Source organism: Phalacrocorax carbo, chromosome 5, assembly GCF_963921805.1.
Source record: "Phalacrocorax carbo chromosome 5, bPhaCar2.1, whole genome shotgun sequence".
Lineage (NCBI taxonomy): Eukaryota > Metazoa > Chordata > Aves > Suliformes > Phalacrocoracidae > Phalacrocorax > Phalacrocorax carbo.
Window position 1 is genome coordinate 58,727,864 of NC_087517.1, and position 24,890 is coordinate 58,752,753.

General features: G+C 40.9%; 1 protein-coding gene across 6 annotated transcripts in view; it reads right to left on the reverse strand.

Moving 5' to 3' along the window:
* The window catches only part of DENND2B (DENN domain containing 2B), a 184,687-nt gene that overhangs the window by 63,954 nt on the left and 95,843 nt on the right, over positions 1 to 24,890 (reverse strand). For 3 of the 6 annotated variants that reach the window (XM_064452668.1, XM_064452669.1, XM_064452670.1), the window contains 2 exons: positions 7,595 to 8,812; positions 3,609 to 3,745 (listed from right to left, as the gene is read on the reverse strand). The exons of 2 other annotated variants lie outside the window; for them this stretch is intronic. In XM_064452668.1, coding sequence (XP_064308738.1) covers positions 3,609 to 3,745; positions 7,595 to 8,812 — 1,355 coding nt within the window. The remainder of the gene's footprint in view (positions 1 to 3,608; positions 3,746 to 7,594; positions 8,813 to 24,890) is intronic. One more of the 6 variants, XM_064452671.1, reaches the window with a different exon arrangement.

A 24,890-nucleotide genomic window follows, 5' to 3' on the forward strand; every position in this document is an offset into this window, starting at 1 on the left:
TGGTTTTAGTGTACCTTAAAAACATATTTTTTAAAAAAGTCAGCTCTCAAAATAACATAAACTAACCATTGCAGTTAATCACTGTCCTGGTCATTAAAGAAAGAAACAGTGTAAGGGTACCATGAGAAAGACAAAGGTTTAGTGTGTATATACTTTTTATAAGCATTTGCTTTATGCATATGGTTTTTTGGTTACTATGTAAGCAGGTCATGTAGTAACCAAAAAACCCAATTACTCTAGTCTTAGCACTTACGTGCTTAGAAGCTGTATTTTGATCGTTGCACTAGTCTGAATGAGAGCACTCAGTACCCTACACAGTATCTTGTAGGTATCTAATATGAAATATGCTTTTTAGAAGATACCCTCTGACAGATAGTTCACAACTTATCCACAGCTCTCCTCTGCTTTCCAATGAGGGAGAGACGTCCTGCTGAGGGGCACCAGGCTGAGGGACACGATGACACACACAAGAGCTGGGCTTCTGTCCTGGGGGACCTAAGAAAACTGAAGGAATGGCTCAACAGGAACTTCAGGGAGTTTAGGAAAGATAAATATAGTCCCACACATAGGTCAGAATAACCCTGCAACAGTACACACTGTGGTAAGGAAGGCCAGCCACGCCTCAGCCTGCATTAGCAAGAGTGTGGCCTGCAAGTCATGGGAAGTGGTAATTCCCCTTTATTTGGCCCTTGTAAGGCCATATCTGGAGCATTCACAGTACCAGAGAGACTTCAACAGCCTGGAGATAGTCTAGAGCAAGGCTACTAAGATGGCTGGGGGCTGGAACATACAACACAAATGAGAAAAGGCAGAGAGAACTGGGATTGTTTAGCCTAGAGAATTCGGGGGGAGGGGGGGGACACCAAACTGCTGCCTTCCACTACCTAGAAAGGAAAAGGTGGAGTCAGATGCTTCTTGGAGATGCACAGTGAAAGGATGAAAGACAACAGTCACAAATAGCAACAAGGAGAATTCTGACTGGGTAGAAAAAAAAATTCCTTCACAGTGATATCAAGAAAAAATTCTTCACAGTGGAGGTTAAGCAGTGGCACAGGCTGCACAGAGAGGCAGTGGAACCATCCTCGTAAAGTATTTTGAAAACTCAACCAGATGTACCCCTGAGCAACCTGATCTAACTTTGAAACTAGCCCTGCTTTGAGCAAAGGTTGGAGCAGCTGGTTCCAGAGTCCCTTCCAACCTGAATTTTTTTTATTATTGTTCTGTCTCACCGTAGGGTGCTTAGAGCATTGCTCAAGATTCACAGCCTTTTTTCCCTTGTGTTTCTACACTTACTTGCATTAAAACTTTTAATCTGGGGGGATGGACACAACCCTTTATTAAGTTTATTACTACAGTGACAATGTTTTAACTACCTACAGGCTTTTAGGGAGGCAGGAGATTCAATCAGGTATAGACAAAAAAACCCACGACCACCTCTAGGGCAACTGTTTGCAAAGGGAACCCAAAGCAGCAGTGACAGAGTCCTTTATAGCTATGAAGCAGATGTAAATCTATAAAATAAACTCACTGTTACTGACACCTGGTTTGCATGAGTAAAAAAAGTGCTACTTAGAGACTGGGGTCTAGCACTACTGGTATAAATTATGCAGATGTGATACACAAAACTAAAATAGTTTCTTCAAAGCCAGAGATCAAACTACTTTGGCTTGTCTTTAATCATGCTTGACAGTTAATAAGAATTATACTGATTTGGTATTCCCCCTGCACTGCCTGTATTGAATGAAGTGCTTTGGAAAAAGGTTGTTAAAAAAGCAGTACAAAACAATGAAGTTCTGTGTTTGTCCACAGATCTTTAATTTTGCATTCTCTTCCCGCTGCCCTGCCAAAATGCCCAAATTATAATCTGCAGGGAGCTGGTTTATAGTTCCCATGAGTTGGAAGAGCCCATTATGAGTTTGTTTTACTGAACCCAAGATTTCTTCTCATTTGAAGAAAGCTTCTTACCAGTTCTGCACATTTTATTTTGATATTTAACAAACCGAAGCAAGGAAGAGAAGCATTACCACCTAACATCTGGCGGCACATTGACAGGTCCTGAGCAGAGATGAGCACTGTAATTGACGCACAATACATTTTCAAGTGTGAATTGCACAGTGGTCTGACTGTTCATGAAGAAGGCTGGGGATCATATACATATGCTCTCCACAGTGTAGGGGAATAGACAGGGATCGGCGACCGGAAGATCACGGGATGTGACGGAAAGATAGACTCCTCCCCATAGGAGTGGCAGGAACAGGAAGCGCAAGAGCTATATAAGCGTGTGACGCAGCTAAATAAACGGGCATTTTGTATCCATCATATTGATGTCTGTGCATCACTGTCCCCAGGGTGGGTAGAGCCCTGTGTCCCGGAGATACGTGGCCCAAGATAAGTTCTCCCGTAGAAGCGTACAGCTACACACAGTAAAAAACTTTTTAGTATCTACATAAGTTCTCTTTTTTATTAACAGATGCTGAACAGCAGCATTTTTTTGTGTTCTGAAGGCATTTTTTGAGTGGCATAGAGGGGGAGTACATCTGAAAATGTAAAGTGTAAATTCCTGTTTTCACCAAGGCTGACAAGCCAGAAACAGAATTTGGGTATAAGGACAAAGAGCCCCAAGCTGCAATTCATGGCCACCGTCCCTTGCTGTATCAACTGATATAACCAAGAAGAGTTTTGCTCTATCATCTTTGTTTGCCCTTCAAACATTTGTAAGCAGTATTAGAGTACCTCTGGTCCTCCTTTTTACCAGACTAAACAAGCCCAGCTTGTCAGTGTGTCTTCAGAGGACATGTACTCTAGGGTCCCTGACTATCTTGGTAGCCTTCCAGTTTTCAGTAGATAAAGGTTCAGTGTCCAAAATGAAATGACATACCCTTTGTATCTGTTGAATTATTACAAGACTGAAAGAGTTAAAACAATGTGTGGAAAATCTTTGCCTGAAGGGCTGCCCAATCTTCGGTAATTATAACAACTTTTTTGATGTTAAAAGAATGCATGCATAGACCATACATTTCCTTCTAAGACCAAAACAAACATGTTTTTCTTGTGAAGCTTAATCAAAACAGTGTTTTTGTTGCACATTCCTGATGGTTGTATAGCTAAAGGAAATTAATTTTTTCTTTAACCAGCAACTGGACTTAGGGGAGACCAGAAACGATGCTACAAGCAACTGCTTTGAGGCAGTCCATGCAGGAATCCTGAAAAGCTCAGGCTGACCACAGAAGGCCTGTGAGGTTAATCTTGCTTTTGGATAGTTCTGTAAACCCTATTTCAAGTTCAGTTCTTTACATTTTCACACCACTCAAGGCTCCAAGACAAGGCCCTGATAAAAAGAATAATTTGGTTCTTGAAAAGCATGGCAAAAAGCTGACCAAACAGTCTGTTTCCAATACCACCCAATGAAGTCTTCTGAAGGAATCAAGACCTCCTGCATGCAGACTTAGATTTATGTTTGCACTGATTCATCAAATCGATTTACCCTCCATTTAATCTCTCTTTACTAACAGCACTGAAGGTTCTTGCACATGTGTTGAACAATACACAGGCTGACCACAACTGCTCGACATCCTGCTATGAGCCCGTGTACTGCAACAGCTTCTTACCTACAATATCTTCATAGGCATTTTCTTCTAAAGTGCTCTTAGATCCGAATTTATGTTGGCTCTCAGTCCCATTTTCATTTGGGGAGGGAGGGTACAGGGATTGCAGACTTGACGCATCCTCAAACTCAAAGGATTTTCTAAAGTTTAAAACAATAAGTAATTAGTAACTAGAATGGAAAATGACTCAAACAGCTGAACATTTGTTTGACAAGAAATGTATATAAAAAGACCAAAAAAAAATTCACATATCATGCTTTAAGGACTCTTAGAGGACCTCAAGTCCTGTACTCACAGCAGTCTTCAGTAGAGCAATCTGTGACACTTTTATGAGGTTGGAAGTATTGTTATCCCCATTATGCAAACAGGGAGAAAATAACCAAGAAAGCATGGGATATTTTTCAAAGGTTACAGAGTAAGTTAGCAGCACAGACCTCAGATCAGAAATTGCTTTGCTCTTGCCAGGGGCCCCAGAAACATGTGGCCATCTCTCCTCAAGAAAAAGACATTTCTCTGGAAAGCATTCCACCATCGGTTGCTCTGGGAAACATAACCCTTAGTTTGAAAATACTCACATGTCTTGAACCTCCAGATAGTGTTCCTGCATAAAGGTCAGGGTACAAATGCCAAAGACAGACTCATATGAAAGTCAGACATTTCCCTTGCATACCCTGCATCAAGCGCTGGCAGCAAAGGACAAAACATGGAGGAAGTTAAGACTCTCTGGGGTAGATGGCCAGCCCGGGCTGATGGCTGGGGGCCAGAAGGTTCAGGCTTTCTGGCAGGAAGGTGAGGGGCAGCTGGGTTAGATGAACCCACACAACTTGTCTCCCACTTGGGTACTTGAAGCAGAGGCAATTCACTGTCTCTCACCAACACCTGTCCCAGTGCTGCCCAGCAGCTCTGGATGAGGAGCCTAAACCCTCCCCATTCTCCAGTTTCCCCAGATGTCTGAGGCAACACCTACACTGAAGTTGGGAGGTGCATGGATTGCATTGCCAGCTGTACAGAGGCTAGCATTCATTTGATTGATTTAGTAGTGACGATGAAATGGCGTGAAAAAACGGGCTCAGACTGAAGTGTAAATGCCAGGGTACTATAAGGCCTGCAGAGACTGTGCTGATGGTCATACTTCACTCACTGATACACAAACTAGATGAACCTGCCATCCACCCTGTTTCCTTTTCTCCCCAGCTGGAGTAAAATATATGTTGACAGCATATCCGTATGGCAGTGGCAGAGTCTCATGACACACACTTCAGCCTGTTAACTGGCTTAAGAGTACTCCTACAGGCAATACAGTGACTATCATACAGACACTGCATTTGACAGAAGCATTTCCTATTTGTCTGCTGGAGCAGCCTTATGGGTCTGGGACAGGCTTAAGAGCCCCCTTTCTCTCCTTCCCCTAATCTTAAGAATATCCAGGTCCATGTTATGCACATCAGGATTGTGGCAGAAACAAGCACACATTTCAGATCCAGACATCCTCTCCTCCACACCTACTGGCAGTTATAAAAGATGCTTAGGCACTGGAGATATACTCATATATGAAATCAGACTTTCTAAAGTAGTTAAATATCCACATCTCATAGATTTCAAGGCAATGCTATGATGCAGTGACACTGCATTGGGAATGGTTTTGTGGACCAGCAGTCATCTGTGGTGCATCCGTCCTGAGCCTGTCCTGTGACACTCCTCTCCTGTGCTGTGTCTGTGCCAGAGGATCTCCAACCACTAGGGAATATCCAGCTCACACCAATCTGAAGCGTAGAAGCTACCATGGGCACCAGGTCCTCTGAATACACACTGGCTGTATGCTAGCAGGCAAATATAAGAGACTACCCCCCTTTTGCTATAACGTTGAATTAGCCAACACAAAGAAAACTAGTGTTTTCAACCAAAATATTAGAAGAATAGATATCCATAGTCCATTCTCATAACATTCCAGGGAGTGCAAACCTGAAATACAGAGTTACAAGCTGTAGACAGAATGAATTATGTCTGTTCTCAAAACGAGAACAGTTTAGAGACTGAGATTTCAATAACTAATATTAACAAAATACTATCATTCTTAGATGACTCGTATGGTCTCAAGCTCTTAATAAATGTTGGAATTCTCCTTACTGTAACTAAAGGAAGGACAGTAGATAAGTCAATGATGTTCAGAGTCTATAAAGGATTTCCACCCAACCTTGAAGTCAGCCAGCAAACCTGTGATGTTGGAACATTGATTTAAACTTACTTAGATCATCAGTAATCAGAGGCAAGCCCAGAGAAATCACTAAACTACAGTAGGGTAAAGCTGTTACAAGCAAATGGAAACCCACCCTCAACATCAAACTGATTTGCAAGAATCATCAGGTACATGTAATACACTGTAAATCCTGCAACTTCTGCTCCACTGGTCACAACTTATATTGATAAATATTGCTTTTGTTTTGCGCTCGTACATCCTAGCCCCATCCAGGACTGAGGCTCCACTGCCGAACTGTGCTGTTGTCTATCTCTGCTATGATAGGGGACTGAACCTGCAGTAGGTGCAAGCATGAATTGTACCCCTCCTTGAAAGAATTTTCAAAACTTCACCTCACAAACTCATTGTAACGAAATACTGTGGCTCTCAGACAACTTGTATGATCTCAAACTCAGTGTGAGTATGTACTTGGAGACTGACTTTGATCACTCAGCAGCAGGTCATATGGTGATTCTGTGCAAGAATAATCTCCCATTATTCATTCCTCTCCGCCACCCACCACACAGACCATTTTACCGCTTGCCCCTTAATTTTCTAATAAAAGCTATCATTTAGAGCAGAACGTTCAAAAATTAGTTTGTACATTGGAGATGCTGTGCTGAACAAAATGAGTTCAGCTTTATTTCACAAATTCTTTTTAAAAACTAGATTTACTTCCTCTGAGATTATTGCCAGAACTCAAAGATAAGCACTACTAATCAGAGCTTGGCTTTCTACATTTCCCCCCACGACCTTTCCCAAAGAAACAACGCACATCAGCAGAGCTGTTTGATCCATTTTAGAAACAAGTGTCTCTTGAAGGTAAAGAACAGTGTCTGAAGGCTCCTCCTCTCCTTTTCCTGCCTCAGCATACCTCAGGTCAGGTTCTGCTGACATAAACTTTTAATTAATTGAACCAACATCAAGCACCAGATACTGAATTGATAGTGTGCACTTGAGATGCTGTTTAACAGGTACTTGCAAAGCTCATCACTAAATACCAAGAGTATGTGTGTACTGTACACATGCACAGATAGGTCAACTTTGAATCCTTAACCGCAACTAAGCCTACAATTTTCTAAGCAGTGAGTAGAATGAGTTGTACCATTTCCAAAATGTCAAGGGGAATCATGCAATTAAGCCAAGCTCCTCAGACTGCTGGGGAAATGTAGCCATATGCTCTGCTCATCATTAACTCAGGAAGCATATAAAGGCCTTTCTATGCTGAAGCATTTTTCTCAGCATTAATCCTCTACAGCTATTGGTAGTAAATTAGGACGACATTTCTAAGCACTGAATTAAATAAAATCATCAACATTGCATGAAGCTGACACAAGTGCTTTGGCAACAAGCTTTGGAAACACAAACCCTCTGCAGGTATGTTTTGCAGTGAACAGGCAGACAGATCAGCTATGGTCCCGCTACAAGAAGATAATGAAATTACGTTCCTTTAAAAATCTCAGGTAAGGGCTTATGTGCCAAAATGAGTGAGATAATCTTTAGCACACATGACCTAGAGCCTTTTCCAGGGGTCAAGGAATGCAGGTTGGAGAACTCCAAAATTGTAGCCACATAAAAGTATTGTACCAGTGCATCCCATCAGTGCAGTCCAGAGGAAAAAATACTTGTCTTGCATGTATTTCTCAGGTCAAAACCATTGCATTAGAGGGAGAATTTAAAATACTCTTACTAAAAAAATACAGCAGATTTATTTATTTGAAGATTGAGCACAATACACTGCCTTGAATTTTACCTATTCTGGGATTTTCTGTGAAAGCGCGACTCTTTCTTCTGCCTTCTGGTCACAGGGGGTGCAGGGGTGGACGGGAGGGGAGGAGGAGCAGCAGGTGTCAGAGATGGAGGTAGGCCATTGCTTGGTTTACTTTTGTGGTTTTTGTCTGCTTCATATTCAAAGGTGCGTTTGGGCTTGGGGACAGGATTCACCGCAGTGTTAGCTGGGCTTTCAAGGAGCAGTTTAGGGCCAGCCAAGTTTGCAGTAATCCCCTGTTTTGTCTTACTGCTTTTCTCAGCCTCAGTAGGTGTTTCTGGTTCACTCCCCAAAATAACACTCCCTCCTTTGCTATCACTTAGGGCTTCACTCAGTCCCTCCACAGTACTGAGAGTCACCGACTTTTTCCTCCCTTTGTCAACACTGTAACAGCTACTTGGTAACTGGGGGAGGCCTCTGCCAGGCTGCTCTTTCAGCACCTGCTCAATCTTCTGTATTCTGTTGAGCACAGCAGAGGACTCTTTCCTCATGTGGCCCTTGAGGAAAGCAGCAGAAGGAGGCTCACTCCTGCCTGGTCTCTTTTCGAACCGATGGCAGGAATCCCTGTCCAGCAGTTCCTCCTCCTCTGTTTCCGGGTAAGAGCACTCAGAAAATGTTCTGCTCATTCTTCTGAGCCCTTTGAAATCAAATGTCTTCTCACTGCAGGGAGAGGTCAGCACGCTGGGGCAGCTCTCACTGCCTGACCTCTCCCCAGCATCCCTCTTGTCCACACACATGCTCATTCTGGGGGATGGCTCCTGGCGGCACTCCCATTCTGTGATCTTCTGCCTGATGTCCAGCACCTGGGAGCGGACACTTGCCCGGCTGAGGGAGAGGTTCCTCAAGTTGGTGGCGGTGCCCAAGGACAGAGTGCTCCGGGTGAGCAGATGGCTCCCTATTGCTTCCCCATCTTGAGCCTCCTTTGGACTCCCCTTTTGGTCCTCGGCCTTGAACACAGACAGCCTTTTATCCAAAGCGCCCACACTGATGGCTTTGAGAGGGTGGCTCGGGGAGTCGGTGTCTGATGGGCTTGTGGAGGTGCTTCGCAGCGTAGACGTGTGGCTGCTCCAGTCCTTGAGGCGCAGCCTGGAGTTGGAGACTTTGGTGAGCCGAGTAGAGCGGCAAGAGTCCTCACTATCGCTGAGAGGATAGGCTGGGCTTCTTCGCGGGGACAAAAGAGGCGGTGGAGAGACAGACTGACACCTAGAAGCAGAAAGAAAAAAAATCAAGTCCTTGGGGAAACTAGAATTATTTGCCAAATTTCTTCTGGCTGCAGGTAAAGCAGAGGATTTCTGCACGCTGCAAAACTACCCCAAAGCATCACTAGGACACCAAATACCATTCAGCCACAGAGGCACAGAGGGTGGGCAGCAATTAAACGATGTCAGTGATGAGGTGGTGAGCAGAGCATTCAGCATGCCCAAAGCCAGTTTTCTCATCTCTATTTGATCCCCAGCTTTTCCAAGTTTCCTGAGTTCAAAGGCAGCTGAGATTCCCACAGCAAACCATGGCCTTGAATGCATCTACCACTTCCAGCAGAATAGCTCTCCTGGCCTCCCAGACTGAGGATTCCTCTGCAGGAAAAGGGGATTGTCAGGGAGAAGACTCCCACTGCAACAAAAATGGGAAAGACTGACCAACAAGGAGCACAGTTTACTCACTGGTTGCAGTGAGCAAGCCAATTTAAAAAGCTGTCAGTTTTTAATTCATAACATCTGAAGCAAAGTACCTCTGTGGTCAGCTGCTGCAGTGTTTTAGCCACCGCATTTCAAATTTCCAATGTATACAGTAAGCTAAATAAAACAGCGAAAGGAAGACCTGTTTTATCTTTGATCTGATGTTGTGGCCAACAGATTAAAACCTCCTTATCAAAGAGAACAGAAGTAATTTCTCATCAAAAGAATATTACAGATGGAAAAAAACATATTAATCTGCCCACAGTGTATGTTGAAGGATATAAACTATACAGAAATGTTTCAGTGTTTCCCTGGAGAAAATCCTCAGAACAAATTTTTGCCGTGGTTTGCAAAATCAGCCATTTTTACTGGGTTTTTGTACATTTTTGCAAACTTTTAAGAACAAAAAGACAAAAGGAAATTAAACACATTAACCAGCTGGCTCATCGCTTACGAGCCAGCAATAAGAAAATTAAGCCAAATTCGTGTCAAAAAGGGGGTTTACTGCTCTTCCACAATATATACATACATACAAATCATAGCAGAAATAATCATGACTCCTTTGACATGTTGCCCTAGCAACCTTTCTGTTCCAAACAGTATAGAAAGAAGAGGAAAGATCCAAAAGTAATGCCTTGCATATTTCCCATTCTATGAAGATTGTGAACAACAAGTTGTTTTTTTATAAACCATCCTGTACACATAAAAGTAAATGGAAGAACTATTTAACCAAAAGAGATCATGGGAACGAATGTCTCTGTTATAGCAAATGGAGAAAAGATTCAGAAGATCCCTGCTGCTTTACGATTTTCTCACCAACAGCCAGCCAATACCTACAGGCACAGGTGTCAAGTTCTCTGCATTAATCCAAAAGTCCAGAGCACTGAGGCAATTCCTGAAAATTTTACTTTGACATAGGAGATATTTCCTTCTCCTTCAAACACATCCCCAAACCAAATTATATTTCATCCCAGTTTCCTACAGTGGATACTTTGCAAGCAAAGGTCAGAAGTATCACAAAAGAGGAAAGTTACTTCAGACAGGTGTCTTGAGAGATCTCAGATCAAAAGCAGGTGACAGGTGATGAGTGGTTTTGGCTGGTTGTTGCAGCACAGAGTTTGTAGTGAATTACCTAGAATTACCTTGGCCTACATACCTTTACAGTGCCTGAAGATGCAACCTAAATCAGCCTCCTCAGACTTGGTGGGGTGCCCTGATTCTTCATTATTCCTGTCTGTCTCATCTCGATCTCTTCAGTTAAATACCACAAAGACAAAATTTTGTATTATTCTTAATACTCTTTAGCTTAGATTTGAGATCCTGTTCTTCTAATTCCTGTATGGCATGCAGAGCTGCACTCACATTCTCATGATGAAACAGGTATCACCTGTTGGAAATGTATTTTACATGTAAAGACTGCAGCCTATGCTGCAGCCTTTGAAGCTGCATGCTAGCTAAATCCAATGTCAGGATTCAGCTAGGGGATAGGGACAGACCCTGCAAAGAGGCCACGGGGAATGCTTTAGCATGTTAAAACTTATTTATTAGATTATAAATTATCATCTGTATTGACAATAGCAAGAATAAAATACAAAATGACTGGGGTAATGCCGGTAATGGGACAGCAGAGGTGAAGGACATGCTGACAATCCTCTCTCTGCCTTCAACTTGCTATATAGAAAATACCGTAGGCATAGTCCCTCATCTCCTTACACTGTAAGAAACATCCTTTTCAGCTGTTTTCCCTGTCAGTAAAAGGTTGTTGACTCATCAGGAGAGGAGGAAAAGGGGGAAAGCATGATTTGCATAACCTGCTGAAGTTGCAAAACATTTCTTCTTAGAGATATGCGTCATTCTTTTAAATCCCAGGTCCCCGGTAAGGTAACTGCACTTAAGGCTCAATCTTGAAACCCCTGAATTCAGTTTCAAAGTTTCTACTCACTTCCACTGTGCAAGATTGGGGCTGCAGAGCAACAGGCCCTCTGGAGGTGTATGCTGTTAAGTACTTGGGATACCACAGTTAAGAAGTTTCTGTTTGACATTGCATTGTACTGTAAATTTAAGTAATCCAGATAGAAGCTATAGGACCGATTCAACAAGAAAGAGAAGCAAAGCTTTGTCCGTATGGCTTCAGGCATGCATTCTCTAAAGGACAGCAAGTAACAGAATGGTAAAAAAAAAAGTCCAAATGCTGATCAGTGGATAATAAAATGGTCCTTCCCCAAGAAACCTACTTCCATTAGAAGAATATTCTCTTGAAGGCACAATAGTTCCACAGAGTTTAAAATTAGTATTATTGGGCAGAGGCGAATAATTAAATAACTTGCAATCTTCCATACAAAGATTGTAAAGCCAAATGTTTTTATTGAAGTTTTCTACATATACAATGATACATGCAGCACCTTACAAAGCATATCATTACATATACCTTCAAGATATTATGTATGAACAGCATAAATAAAAATTATGGAATCAAATTTAGATTTCTTAACAAGTTCACTTGAACAACACGTCCTTTCTGGGCAATGACATTTCTCTGGGAATATCAGCATTTCACAGATCACACTGGAGTAAGTTGCTCCAATTCCCTATCTGATAAGTGTATTCTTCCAACACGCAGCCTTTAGGTAAGCAGCTCTGAAACCACTGGCAAGTCATCAGTGAATTGTAGTCTCAGAGCAAATCGCCTGCCAAGGAGCCCACAACATCTTGTAAAAAGGTCACAGACCCTGAAATGACCTTCTGGTGGGACACATTGCTGCACAGTAAAGGGAGTAGACAGAATCTGAGAGGTGGTTTCCAGCCCTGTAGACCATGCTTAGTTTTGCTGCTGTGAGTTGTTCCCTGAGAAATCAGCAGAATTACCCACAGTAGGAGAAAACTAACAATATCAGTGATGTTCTGTAGGATTTTGAACTCTAGATACAACTGAGTTTTAAATTCTGATTCAGTCTTTTCTCTCCAGTTTCTCTTTCCCACCCAAACATATAAAACACTATTAATTAACAAAAACTGTAATTCTCCAGGCCTGCTCTCAAATAAAGATATTATTTCCATGGATCAATGTATGTATTCATATCAGTTTCTCTAATAAAGGCTAGTATCAACAGGTAACTCCTTTTACCAGTACCAGTGAATGCCTGTGGATAACAGTGGAGCTGTATCTCATCTGCACCAAGAAGAGGCAGAATCACTTGCCACATTGCTTTGAGATAATTTGCACCCTACTCATCACAAAGCAGAAGATTGAAAAACCCGAATTTCTGCCCTGTTTGTGAGGCCTCTAGCAAGGCAGACATGTACTAAAAATCTATGGTGATGGAGAAGGACTGGTTCTTGGTGCCATAAATGCCTGAGCCCTCATCCTATATCTGACCCAAAAGTCAGAAAGTCTCTGATTTTGGACAGGGCACTGATCTTCTCCTACCTGCAAAATGTGGGTGATAACACTTGGCTGTGTGCAGAAGAGGGGGAATTTAATTCTTGGAGACAACTCTGAAAGTAGCTAATACAAAATCAATACCAAAATCAGCAAGCCTGGCCTTTTGATCCAGCTGATGCACAGCTCCTGCCTGCTTTCATTGCCAAACATTAATTCCAGAAAGGAGGAGAAATTAATGGCAGAAAAAGTGCAGAAAACCCCCACAACTTCATGAGAGAGTTTTTAACAACAGGAGGCAGCCAGAATGGTGGCCAAAGAGCTGCCTTTATACGCCTTTTGGAAGTCAGAGTACAGTGGATAATAAGAATGTGCATTTACTGAGGAGTTTGCATCCACAATCCACATGCTCTTTATAAACACTGATAACAATATTAAGTTGCATTTCAAACCAGGTATTAAAGGTGACTGGAGGGAGGTTAAGTGCCTTGCCTTGAAAGAGTTACAGGACTCCTAACTCTCACTGCCCTGCTCTGTCTTCTGAGCTAACCAGCTCACACTCCAAAGCACCGTTTTAGCTTTCTGAAGTGTCAGGAGTGACTCCACAGATCATCCTGTTCTGAGGAAAGACAAGTTGGCAGAAGCTGCTCAGCGATCTTTCAGTTTTGCAAATCCTGTCTGCTCTGCTGAAACCAACATTTACAGAATAAGACAGGTTTTGGCTCTCTGATCCATGGAATTTCCCACTTCAACATGCTCATGCTTGGGAGCCCATTTACTGAAAAACAAGCAAGAAATGTGTTGACAAAAAGGTACTGGGTCTTTCCAGGCTCCTGTTGATGAGATCCCATAATTTCACTGTAGCACTGATGTTTGGTGAGATCATGCAAAGTCACACGCTGCTGATTTCATTCCTGAGGACTTTCTCCCCCCCTTTTGCTAGGTAACTATTGCTTTCTTAGTATTTTATTAAGGTTTTCTGCTGATCCCTGATTTTTCTGACATTTCATCAGGACCACCTAACCTGTTGCAGAGTAATAACAACACCAGAATCAGCTGTGACCGTAAGCATGTTTGTGTGTTGAGCAGATTTGGCCTGCCACACAATACTAGAGACTTCCTGTTGCTCTTAACCAACATGTAAAGAGGTCTGAAACAAAAGCAACAGAAATTTCTCCTTGCAAGAGCAACAAAGCTGTTAAAAAAACCCCAAAAACAAACCATAATTTTCTCAGTAATGAGTATACAGAATGTTTCTCAAGAAAGATGTGAAGAAACACATTTTCACTCACTATATTGTTAGAATATCCATCTTCAGATGGATCCTGAGATCAGCAGGACTCCAATAAGGATGCTAAAGCTGCCATGATTTCAGGTAAATGAGGATGTAACTACAAAATTCTCAGGAAGTTTGTAAGAGAATGCCAGGGAATGCTCAGCTACCAACTTAAAAATTATTTCATACAACACTACAAATTAATAATGTTTCATTATTAATGATCTTCATTTTTCACCCTCTCTCAAGCAAAAGATTGCACAAAAAAGACAATTCAAAGCATTAATTCAGATATCCCTTGTTAACATTCCATTGGAAAGAATGGTAAAGCCCACAGCTTTCTGGCATCTTGCTAGTCTTTTTGGCTACTGAGGAAAGAAAATAGATTTCTTCAGACTTCAGGATGAAAAACTGAAATTATCTTTATAACTGAGTGTTGAAAAACCCCTAAATTCTGGTGATTTTATTGTATGCCCAGTTGAGCTTGTCTAGGTCCAGATCTTCAACCAGTATAAGCCTCCAAATAGTTGAAAGGCAAGTGAAATAAGAAATTCAGATACAAAGATATATAACTTATTGGATCCTTGGATTTTCAGAAGGGTATTTTCTCCCATGTAAATGTAACTTCTCACCACGTTAAAAAGCTGTACTTACATTTTTGTATTCAGACTGAAAATGAATTGCATTATGGGTTCAGACCTGACTTCTACCCATAATTCAGGATGCAGAAAAAAACCAAGGATGCACATTTTTTTAACTGCGCAAAAGGTAGGACAACATCCACCTGAAAGCAGAGCCTTATATGGTCAGACTGTAACAGAGTGGTTTGTCAGCACAGCAAGGTCATCTGAGTCGGGAGAAGCTCCTACTCGGTGCCAGTCAACGTGAGTGTGAACACTGGGATCCATCCTTCCCAGAGAAGGCAGAGTGAGAGGGAAGCACACCCTGCTCATCTGTTAACTGGAACCAAGTGCACCGTGCACGTTCTGATGCACCACTACTGAGAACGGATGTAATGGCTTGCTATGGTATTCATTTTCATTGAACTTCCACTTCATTTGACACTGTAGGCAGACAAGAGAAAATATGTAGAGACCAACAGAAGCTCAAATGAGAACCATGTTTCTGTGTCATTACTTCTGTGACCTAGACAAAACAAGCATGTTTGAAAAGGTTCAGTACTGGCAGCTCCTTGTAACCAGAACATTTTCATGCCACCCTAAGGGCACCGCTGCTGGGAAACTACCCAGCAAACAAATAGAAAAGCACTCTTCTGCCTCTGTCACACACACTTGTGAAAGCTCCTGGTAGGAATCAATATTTTTACACAAACAGAAACTGTACACACACTACTGCAGTACAGCAATCTTCCAGTCATGCCTCTTCAGGTGCAAAAAAGCAGAGTAATCTGAAGAAGGCCAAAAAAACCTTAATGACTTTGACTGAAGAAATGTTGAGGGATACTTCCCCAAAAACTCCCTCTTCCTCTCTCTGTACAAGAGCTAGGCATAATTTCCTCTATGCTTTTCTCCAAAAAGCTATGAGAAATCCACTTTTAACTATCAAACACTACCAGTTAGTGGTTTGCTTACATTTTGAGATGAGGTATGAAACAAACCACTGGACAGAGAAGCAAAGATTCAGCATAATTTGCTTGTGACACTGCCATTTCCTTTATTTTCCTCACTTCTAGCTACATCCTCACCAGTGGGGACAGAAAGGCAGTAACAGGGATTGCTGCAAAGCACTCACAAGGCATTACTGTAAGGCAGCAACAGCGAATGTTCAGGACACAAATGCAGGTAGTCAGACAGGTCTAACTGGGTTAAGTAGGTGGTTAGCATGAGGTCAAAGGTACAAACATCGCCAAAATACATGGTATGAGATGGCTTTGTTGTTTAGCTGAGATGGCCCAAGAGGATCCCATGTATTGATGATACTTTGAGTTTTGACATTTCCTTTTCATATATCAGTGAGCATCTAGGCTTGAACAACTGCCTTGTGTTCTACATCAAAGACAACTAATTGAATCTTTCATTGTACTAATTGTACCAGAAGTAGAAAGGGACTTTAAAATCAATGTTCCTGTTACTCCTTGTAACTAGGGATTATGGGAACATTAAGACCAGACAAGAGAGACCTCCTGTGCTACTGAATTTAAATCCAATTTTGTTTGGCAGTAAACTTTTCGATTAAATATATTCTGCACTCTGGCATATCATACAGTATTATAATTTTCTGCATAACCCAAGTAGATAACTATAGATGATACTTAATTATCTTAAATCTAAATAAGAGCATATGGTGAGTAAAGGAGGTGAACTTTTCACACTCAGTGCTGGGCATACAGTAGTATGTTTTTATGCTTTGTAATGAAGCAAGTAGTACAACTTGTCATATCTTGCCTCTCGCTTGGAAGGGAAAATTATGTAAGTGACAAAAGAAAAACCCCTCTTCCACCAGACCCTTTATGATTTTTGAGCTCTCACCAGGAGCGTGGCTCAAAAACCCTGAAAACCTGCATTCCAGATACCCTCCTCCCTTTATTGTTGATTTTGGGATTGTGACAAAAACAAGACAGAAAATACTTTCCAAACTTAAAGGTGAATTTGCATTATACAACTGTTTGAAATAGGCTAACTCTCATGAACATGTGCTAGTGATGGAAAAGCCCCAGTATTTAAAGAGAATGAGGCAATAAAATCAAAGTGGATGAATATCATGAAATGTTTAAAGATAGAATGAAAATAGTAACACCAATTGTTTTTCTGTTTGTACTTCTGAATTTCTTTCCCCCAAGGAATTTTGATGCTTTCCATTTAAATAAAAATTGATACCATACCAGAACTAGTTACAAAATGATAGGCCACTAGGACTGTGAAACAAAAAAAGAAAAAAAGATCAAGCTCTGTGTGCCATTTTTAAAAGCCCTAGTTTCTGTGTTCCCCAGAAGGACTGAATTAATGATAACAATTGAGGGGTGCATTCATGAGAGTGCTGCAGTGAATTCCTGCATATAAAAGCCCTCCAGGCCTCTGGGTCTTTGCAGTCGGTTTATGAAGAGAAGTACACAGAAACTCAGCTGACTGCAGTTGAACTGTGTTTTTACGGCTTAGAAGCAAAACCTCTGATTTACACCAGTGAAATTCAGGAGTCATTCTGCCGAAGTAAATTACTTAAAGTGGCAACTATGCTCTACAACTGTACAAAAAAAGGGCAAATAAATCAAAGCTGATGAATCAGATCCTCAATACTTGAATTAGACTGGACCTGTAAAGCAAAGACAGCAAGAAAGTCTGACAATGACAAATGACTGTAAAATAAAATGTGATCAATCAACATGCACTAGGTACGTGCTTTTGCCAAAAAACTTCTAAAGGTGAAGAAGACAACAGGAAATTGTGAAATTATCTAGACTGAGGGGTCTACATTCTGTGCTGCTCTAGTTTTATGGCAGTGTCTTCTCTGTTACAAGGCAAGTGCAGGATGGCTTTTAAACAGGGCCATGTTTGTGCCTTTTTCACCCCCTCTGTTCAGATACAGATCACTACCCAAATCACAGAAGATTGAGTAGCTCACACTGTACCTTCTGTCACAGTGATCAGAAGCTGGACTGCACACTAAAAATAATCAAAAGGAAAAACTGAAATATCAGAGCAAGCCATTCTCTCTTTTCCACTGAAGTACACTGCACTGGTTTCATAGGACCATCTTTCTTCTTCTCCTCAAAAAAATATTATAATTCAAAGTTGAAAAATTGAAGCCTCCCTCACAGATACTCTTTTCCCATAACATGTTCTGAATAATAATTTATACAATAGATATTTCCACTGTTATATCTCCACTGTTACATATTGTTATTATGTTCTGGAAACGGTTCAGCATGTTTAAGTCTCACCTGCTTTCTTAAAGACTTCGGGAGTTTTGTTGGAGATAGCGTGGCAACACAGCAAACGATAGCATTTTCTTAAATCAGACAGGATGCACAAACTCTTATTTGTCTATTTAAGAACTGCCAGTCCTTGAAACTTGTTCTTTAGCAGCATGTCTAAACATGACTGTTCAAAATCCCAATATACGTGGAAGCTCTCTGCTTTGCTTTTCCAAAACACAGGTGATTTTTCAACATGCTTGTTTATCTGCCCTGAAATCTCAAAGTAATAAACTCTGTGGAACTAATTCTGCCAGAGCTTTGCAAGTTTTCTACACTTACATGCACAAAACTTGGGAAGGGTTAAAAATTATTTTTATACATTGTGATGCTTAGTTTTTAATATACCTGAGGTCATTGTGGGTTTGGTGACCTCCAAGTCTGGAATTCTGGTTTGGAAAAGCTGTTCTAAAATAGGTTCATCCCTTTTCTGCTCTGACGAGTCAGAAGGCCTATGAGGTCACTCTATACTTTACTGAAATACTTTATACCCAAAGGGAAAAGAACTGAACTGGAAGCCAGGAAGTCATGAGTCCTGGCTGCACACTAATCCAGAATACAGCCAAGCCTGCTTTCCCTGCTTTACATATAAATCAACTTCTGGGTCATGCAAACCTCGTCAAATAGACCTAAGAATAAATATCTAAAAGGGTCAGAAAAAGAATGGGAATTCAAGACTCCACCCCATCTTTAACAACCATTTTCAACCTCATCCACCAGAGAAGTTTTTTGCAGAATAAATACAAAATCTATTCTTTGCCTCTCCTACTGCTATCCACATTTTCCTTCCAGACTCACCAGCTTAGCTCTGGTCCCTAATGTGCTGCCACTATCCAGTGAGGTCTTTCTGTAGAGATTTGCTTTTTCTGGTTTTGTAAAGTAGTCTAACACAGTGAAAAAGCATCCTAGAAGAGCAGGTTATAAAACCGAAAGCCATTACCCATCTGTCTGCTATGAAACAGGCATTCTCAATTTCTGTCGTCATTTCAATTACTAGTGTCACAATCCAGCAAGTCTGAGGCCTGAGCCATCTGGAGAAAATTCAGTATGTCACAACAGATAACACCAAAATGATTGAAAAGATCTGAAATTGTCTGTGCTGCTTCTGGAGTTACTGCACTGCATAGGAAATAAAGCCAAATAAACATTAAAATATAATAAAATAAGAATAAATCAAATTATTTTTAAAACCCCAGCAGAATAGAAGCTCCTGCGTTATCTCTGTGAATGAAGAACAACCTCAACATCAGCCCTGACTGAATACAGCCTATCCAACCCAACTCTCTCTGACTGCCATGCACTCGAAGATCATGTATGGTGAGGTAATATGGACTATCTGAGGCAGGGAAAGAGGGGGAATAATTCTGATTTTAAACTTTGTCTAAAGAGCACTCAGGCCTCTGAGTGGTCTCATCTCTGACCAGCAGCTACCAGGTGCCATCCCGTCAAGACAACTGCAGCAACTCAGTTCAACTTTCTGCAAACTTCTCTGTAAGCAAAAAGCTGGAGCAATAGCACAATATCAACACTCTCCAAGTTACATGACACTAAGCTTATTTGTCCTCTGAAAAGCACTTTTTGTACATGTTTCTATAATACGGAATAATAAGCAGTCTGACAGCTTTTATTTGTTACTGTATTACTCTTACAATGATAAGACTAGTGAAGCGCACCTTTGTTCTTCATCTTTAGCATCATTTTTTGTTTTCCCTTTCTCCTTTGGCCGTTAGAAAAGTGGATTTCCACCTGCCTAGATCGCCAAATATCTCTGTGCCTAACACTTGGACTATTTTTCCAACATAATAAAGGGTATTGCCTTCCTCTGTGAACTCCCCAGTCAGTTATGTGATTGCACCCTGATGGTTGTCTTTCTGTCACTCATGTGTTGACACTCATTGCAACCCTTGAAGATGGCCAAAACAGTTTTCTTAACAAAAGTTACGCTTTTTTTTTCAAGAACAAGTCCAACATTCATAACAGACTTTGTAGAGAGAAGCACTAGTACTATCTCTCACAAAACATGATTTTTATGTGAACAACTGCAAGAGCACAATTAGATGAAGGATTTTTTTTTCCAGCACCTGAAAAAAGCAGAAAAGAGAAGAATCGGTTGATAAGTGAAATATGACTCATGGAGGTGATGAAGTAAGGGAGAGGGAAGGAAACACATGCAGACTTGCTGCTTTCTCAAATACCAGAAATACATGCTCAAATGGTATGCAATACTTCATATGTTCAGAAGCAATAGCTAGTACAGACTTGCAGCACAGTTTCGGTATCAGGACAGACTGACGGTGCAAACAGCATTTCAGAAAGTGCCACTGCCTGCCATGACTTATACTGACCTCTAAGTTGTGAGCTGACATGCCTCGTATCATCATATACTACCCATCCAAACCTATAAAACAGACCACAGCTGCACCACCTGACATTCACAGATACGCTCTATGTTTTACAGATGCTATGGTGAGAGGAGCAAAGGAACATAACTATGGGTGAAATAACATAAAATACACATTAAGAGTCTACCCTGCACATGTTAATTGAGTATAGAATGTGTCACATCTTTGGAGACTGCATCCTGCCTCTGATGGAGGAAAGATTTGAAGGTTTACAACCCTTGGTCTCCCTTATCATCATAATTTTCTTTAGTGGTTCTGACCTTATGGAATGCAAAATAAATTCCAGCTATGACAGACAAACATGACACTTGGTACATGTTACAGTGTGCAGAGATTTCTATAGATTAAGAAATTGAATACTTTGCTTGAATTTAAGAGGGAATTTTCTTTCAGTTTCACAGATGGCCCTTTTTCATTCACTTCCTTTAAACATCTATGAATCAGGGTTTGGTTTTCTTCTGACTTATGTCAGCACAAATCAAGAGTTACTAAAGAGAAGTTGCTGAAGATGCAAACTGATGCAAAACTTGTTATAGGAATATTTAAGACACTGACCTAGTGCAAATGCTCACTTATGAAAAACAAAGTTTCAGTCTAAATAACATTTGCACTGAAAATTAAATTAGGTTACTGTATCTGACTGGTTACTGTATGCTTCATTCTACTTTGTTTAGCTAAACAAGCCAGGAAAATAAGGAAATGTGTTGGGCATATCTACAACTGAGTGTCATATGACACTCAGCATGACTTGGCTGGCCAAGAGTTGTTGGGTTTTTTTTTTTTGCTTGAACACAGCTTTGAAAAAAATCTTTGATCTATTTATTCCCCAATCTGTTGGCAGACACACATAAACTTGAAAAAAAAAAAAGCCAAGCTATGACTTGCAATGCTTGGTGCTATCATACTTATTTACCTAAGAGTCCAAACATGGCCAAATTTAAGTTGACCAAAGCCTACATCTGGCCCTAATTCAGTTTCACTGAATATTAACAAAGGACTGATCAGCCAGTGCTCAAGAACTGCACATAACAATATTCAAAAACATGATCTAAAGGAACCTTTCCAAAAGATTCAGACATTGGCTTCTCTCTGCTTTTTACTGACCATAACTGTCAACAGGAGCAGAGTTAGGTCAGGGAAAGACACTCCCCATCACTTTCTTCACCGTGATCAAGGGTAACATAAGTATGTACATTACTCACCCAGCTGAAATGAGCTTCCCAGACCACAACTCATCACCACACATACAAGAGCTCTGGGATCTCAAGCTCTGGATAATATCTGGGGGATTTCTATCCTTTTATAAAGATTTTTATAAAGATTTCATTCTCACAAGGCCTTGGCTTCTTATAAAACTGTGGATTTAGTTTTATGCTCTTCTGTTGGCCTATTAGGTTTTATAAGGAGCTGGCCAATACTTTTTTACTTTTCATATCTTATGTGGGAATTTGCATGTACTGTAACCCTGAGGATGAAAACGTTTTGCTGCCACTGACATGCAAGAGGAATGCTGCAGAGTAATAAGGAACTTCAAGTTTTACTTAACCGAGAGGAACTAAACTTTAACTTCGAGGAACTACAAGCAAGTAGACATTTCTTCTATCACCCATGCTTTCTTTTCAGGACAGAGCCAAAAACAAACCTCATGTTCCTACAGGAAGACACACAGATAGCATCAGGCAAGGCATCAAGAAAACAAAAATGTTATGGAACAAATGAGGCAATACCAACATCTGTGTATAAGGCAGAAAGAAAAAGCAACTAGGAATGTTTATACGCTCATCAGCTGTAAAAATATTTGCTCTCTGAAGACTAAAAGACTAACAACAGACTCCTTGCAGTAACCCATGGGCTCTCAGCTAATGAATATTTGAAGCAACAAAGTCAAGTCCAGATTCTGATCCTAAGTTACATTCCTCAGAGCCCCTCAGAGTTTGGCCTGCAATACTGATTTTTTCTTGAAAAGCACAAACCTGTAAGACTTCTCCTATTTATTCAGTAGAAAAAAAAAAATAACTCAAACTGTCTCACTCCAGAAAGTTAGTTTCTTAGAAAAACCCTATTTAAAAAAAAAAAAACAAACCTGAAACCAGGCATCAAAATCAGCACAACACACAAAAGTGTGCTAGCAGCACTGCATTTAACGCTGGGTTTCCATCTCAGCAGTTGGCCAACATTTAGAAAAGCAGTCATAAGCCATATTTAGCCTACGTATGAAGAACTACGGTCTCTCCCTAGTGGACTAACACTTTCTGTACAATAAAATCAAATTTAGCTTAGTATGTCCAAAGTATGCAACCCCAAGTATGCCAGAAAAAAGGGTGTCATTCCTCATACACACTGTCATCCAGGGGCATACTGGGGAGGGAAGAGAGCAGTGGCAGAATACAAAGGTATGAATAGTGCTGCGTAACTTAAAAGTGATTTTTAAGAATTAAAGAGGAAAAAAGGGGATCTCATCAGACTAGATAAGAAACATGCATTTAGCCACACAGAGAAATTAGGTTCTATCGGAGAGCAGGAGAGGTAGGGGAAGGAGGGGAAGAGAGGGGCTGTAAAAATGAGTTTTAGACCAGCCAACTCCCTGGTCCTATACCACAGTTGCAAACTCTGGTAATTAAAGCTACTCCTATTGCTGCCTTTTAGTGAGCAGAAGGCTGGTGTCAAGTTCCTGCTTATGAGTAGAAAGCCCATCTACTGCCAAACACGTTATAGGAAAGGACATTAAAGAGTTCACTGCTATAGCACTTCATGCTCTTCACTTCTGCTCTGTTTAGTTTCCTCCTCTCATGCTTCTGACAAGCACACAACTGTGATCACTTCAGCCTACTGATCCCAGACTTACTCAGAAGCTCTTCCTTCGTGGAAAGGTGCAGAATGGAGATGGAGGAATTCTGCTCTCAGTCCCTTGTGCCCTGCTGTAGCCTCTGTGCTTCCTGAACACTGCCTGCTTCACTTGTCAAACAACAAATGGCACATGGTCTGAGTACATTTGTCAAACCTCTGTCCCTCTGTATGCTTAAAGGGCGGAAACTGGCATTAATGTTTAACAGCACTAACAGTAGCAAAGCCTTTCTCTGCAATCTGACATGCTAACTTTGAAGGGACAGGCGCGTGAGAAATCTGGCAAGCCGCTAGTTTCCTCCTGGTTGCCCATGGCTTGGACAAAATCTTGTTTTGTTTGGGTTTTTATTTTAAAGCTGCAGGAGCAACAGTTTACAGTTCACTCCTGAACCTCTGAACTGAGGTAATCCAGCTGCCTGTTGCTAAAGAAATCATAGAAACTGTATCAGGTACCAAACCACATGCACACAGACAAAGTGAACAATCCTGCCAGACACAACATGTATCTTGAAGTCCACATGGATGACAGTACTGTTTGACAGGAAAGGGAGAGGTTAAAAATCCACATTAAAATGCTTTCAGGTCTCTGCCAACAGTTTCAAATGGACACAGGCTATCTACCATCTCCCCTATTCGCGTTATGTTGCCACAAAATAGTTTTCCAAATCAGCAGCAAATCAAGCGGCTTTCATGTGAGAGCAGTCTGATTACTGAGCATTTGTTCAGTTGTCTGTACTGACCAGTCCTCTTGTGGCCTCAGTTGCTTCCCCGGGAAAGCATCCTGCTGCACAGAAAGAAAGGTGAGTCAGCTGGAGTTACCTCTACTGTGATAACAGGAGGATTAACCAACACTACCCCTCTACCTGAACATCATCAATACTACTCCATCCCAATCCAGAGACATCCCCTATACCAGCAGTCCACCTGCCTGCAAGCATTAGCTGAAAAAAAGACCTTCTGAAGCTTTGCTAGCAGAATTTGAAACACAAAGCATTTCTATGCTACTGCCACTGCAATGAATTCTGTTTCACAGTTCAAATAGTTACATTGTTACCTGGAAAAAGATTAGTTCTGAGAAATTCTTATGCAAAATAGGCTTATTCTGTGAATCCAAAATGCAAAATACCATTTCTATTAGCTGCTGTTAATTGTTTGTCATAAAGGTGTACTCACTGTACAGCCACAGTATTGCCAACAGCCTACACTGAACAAGTTGCCTCACTTTCCAATCCTAATATTTTCTTTCTACAGCTAAGGAGAAAAGAAAAATATTTTTTTTATTTACTCCAGGGTTTTTCTACAGCTGCCTCATAATAAAATATTAACAGCCATATGCATTAAAACTCATCATTAATATGACAATCATAAAATATTTCTTTTTTCCCCCTTCACTAAACTCTTTTCTATATTGTTTTAACAAAGTGCTTCAAAAGTAACACTTGGTCACTCTGGACAAAATTCCCATATCTAGATTATAAAAAATTTGCAAGACATTTAGGGTCCCAAAAAAGCGGTCAGGTTGTCACAGGAACTGACATTCCCATTGACTACAATAGAATTTTATGAATTGGCTCAATATTTCAGTTTTTAAAAAGAGTGATAGTTGACTATTAGGAACATTATATATTTTACAATTGTTATGTTTAATAGTGCTTTCAATACTGAAGTTCATCCTACATGATGCCTGCACCTTGCTGCCTGTTGTCCAACAGCTCCAGCGGGTGGATGTTCACTGCATTTCCTTGTGACACAGTCCTATTTTAGGACCTCATT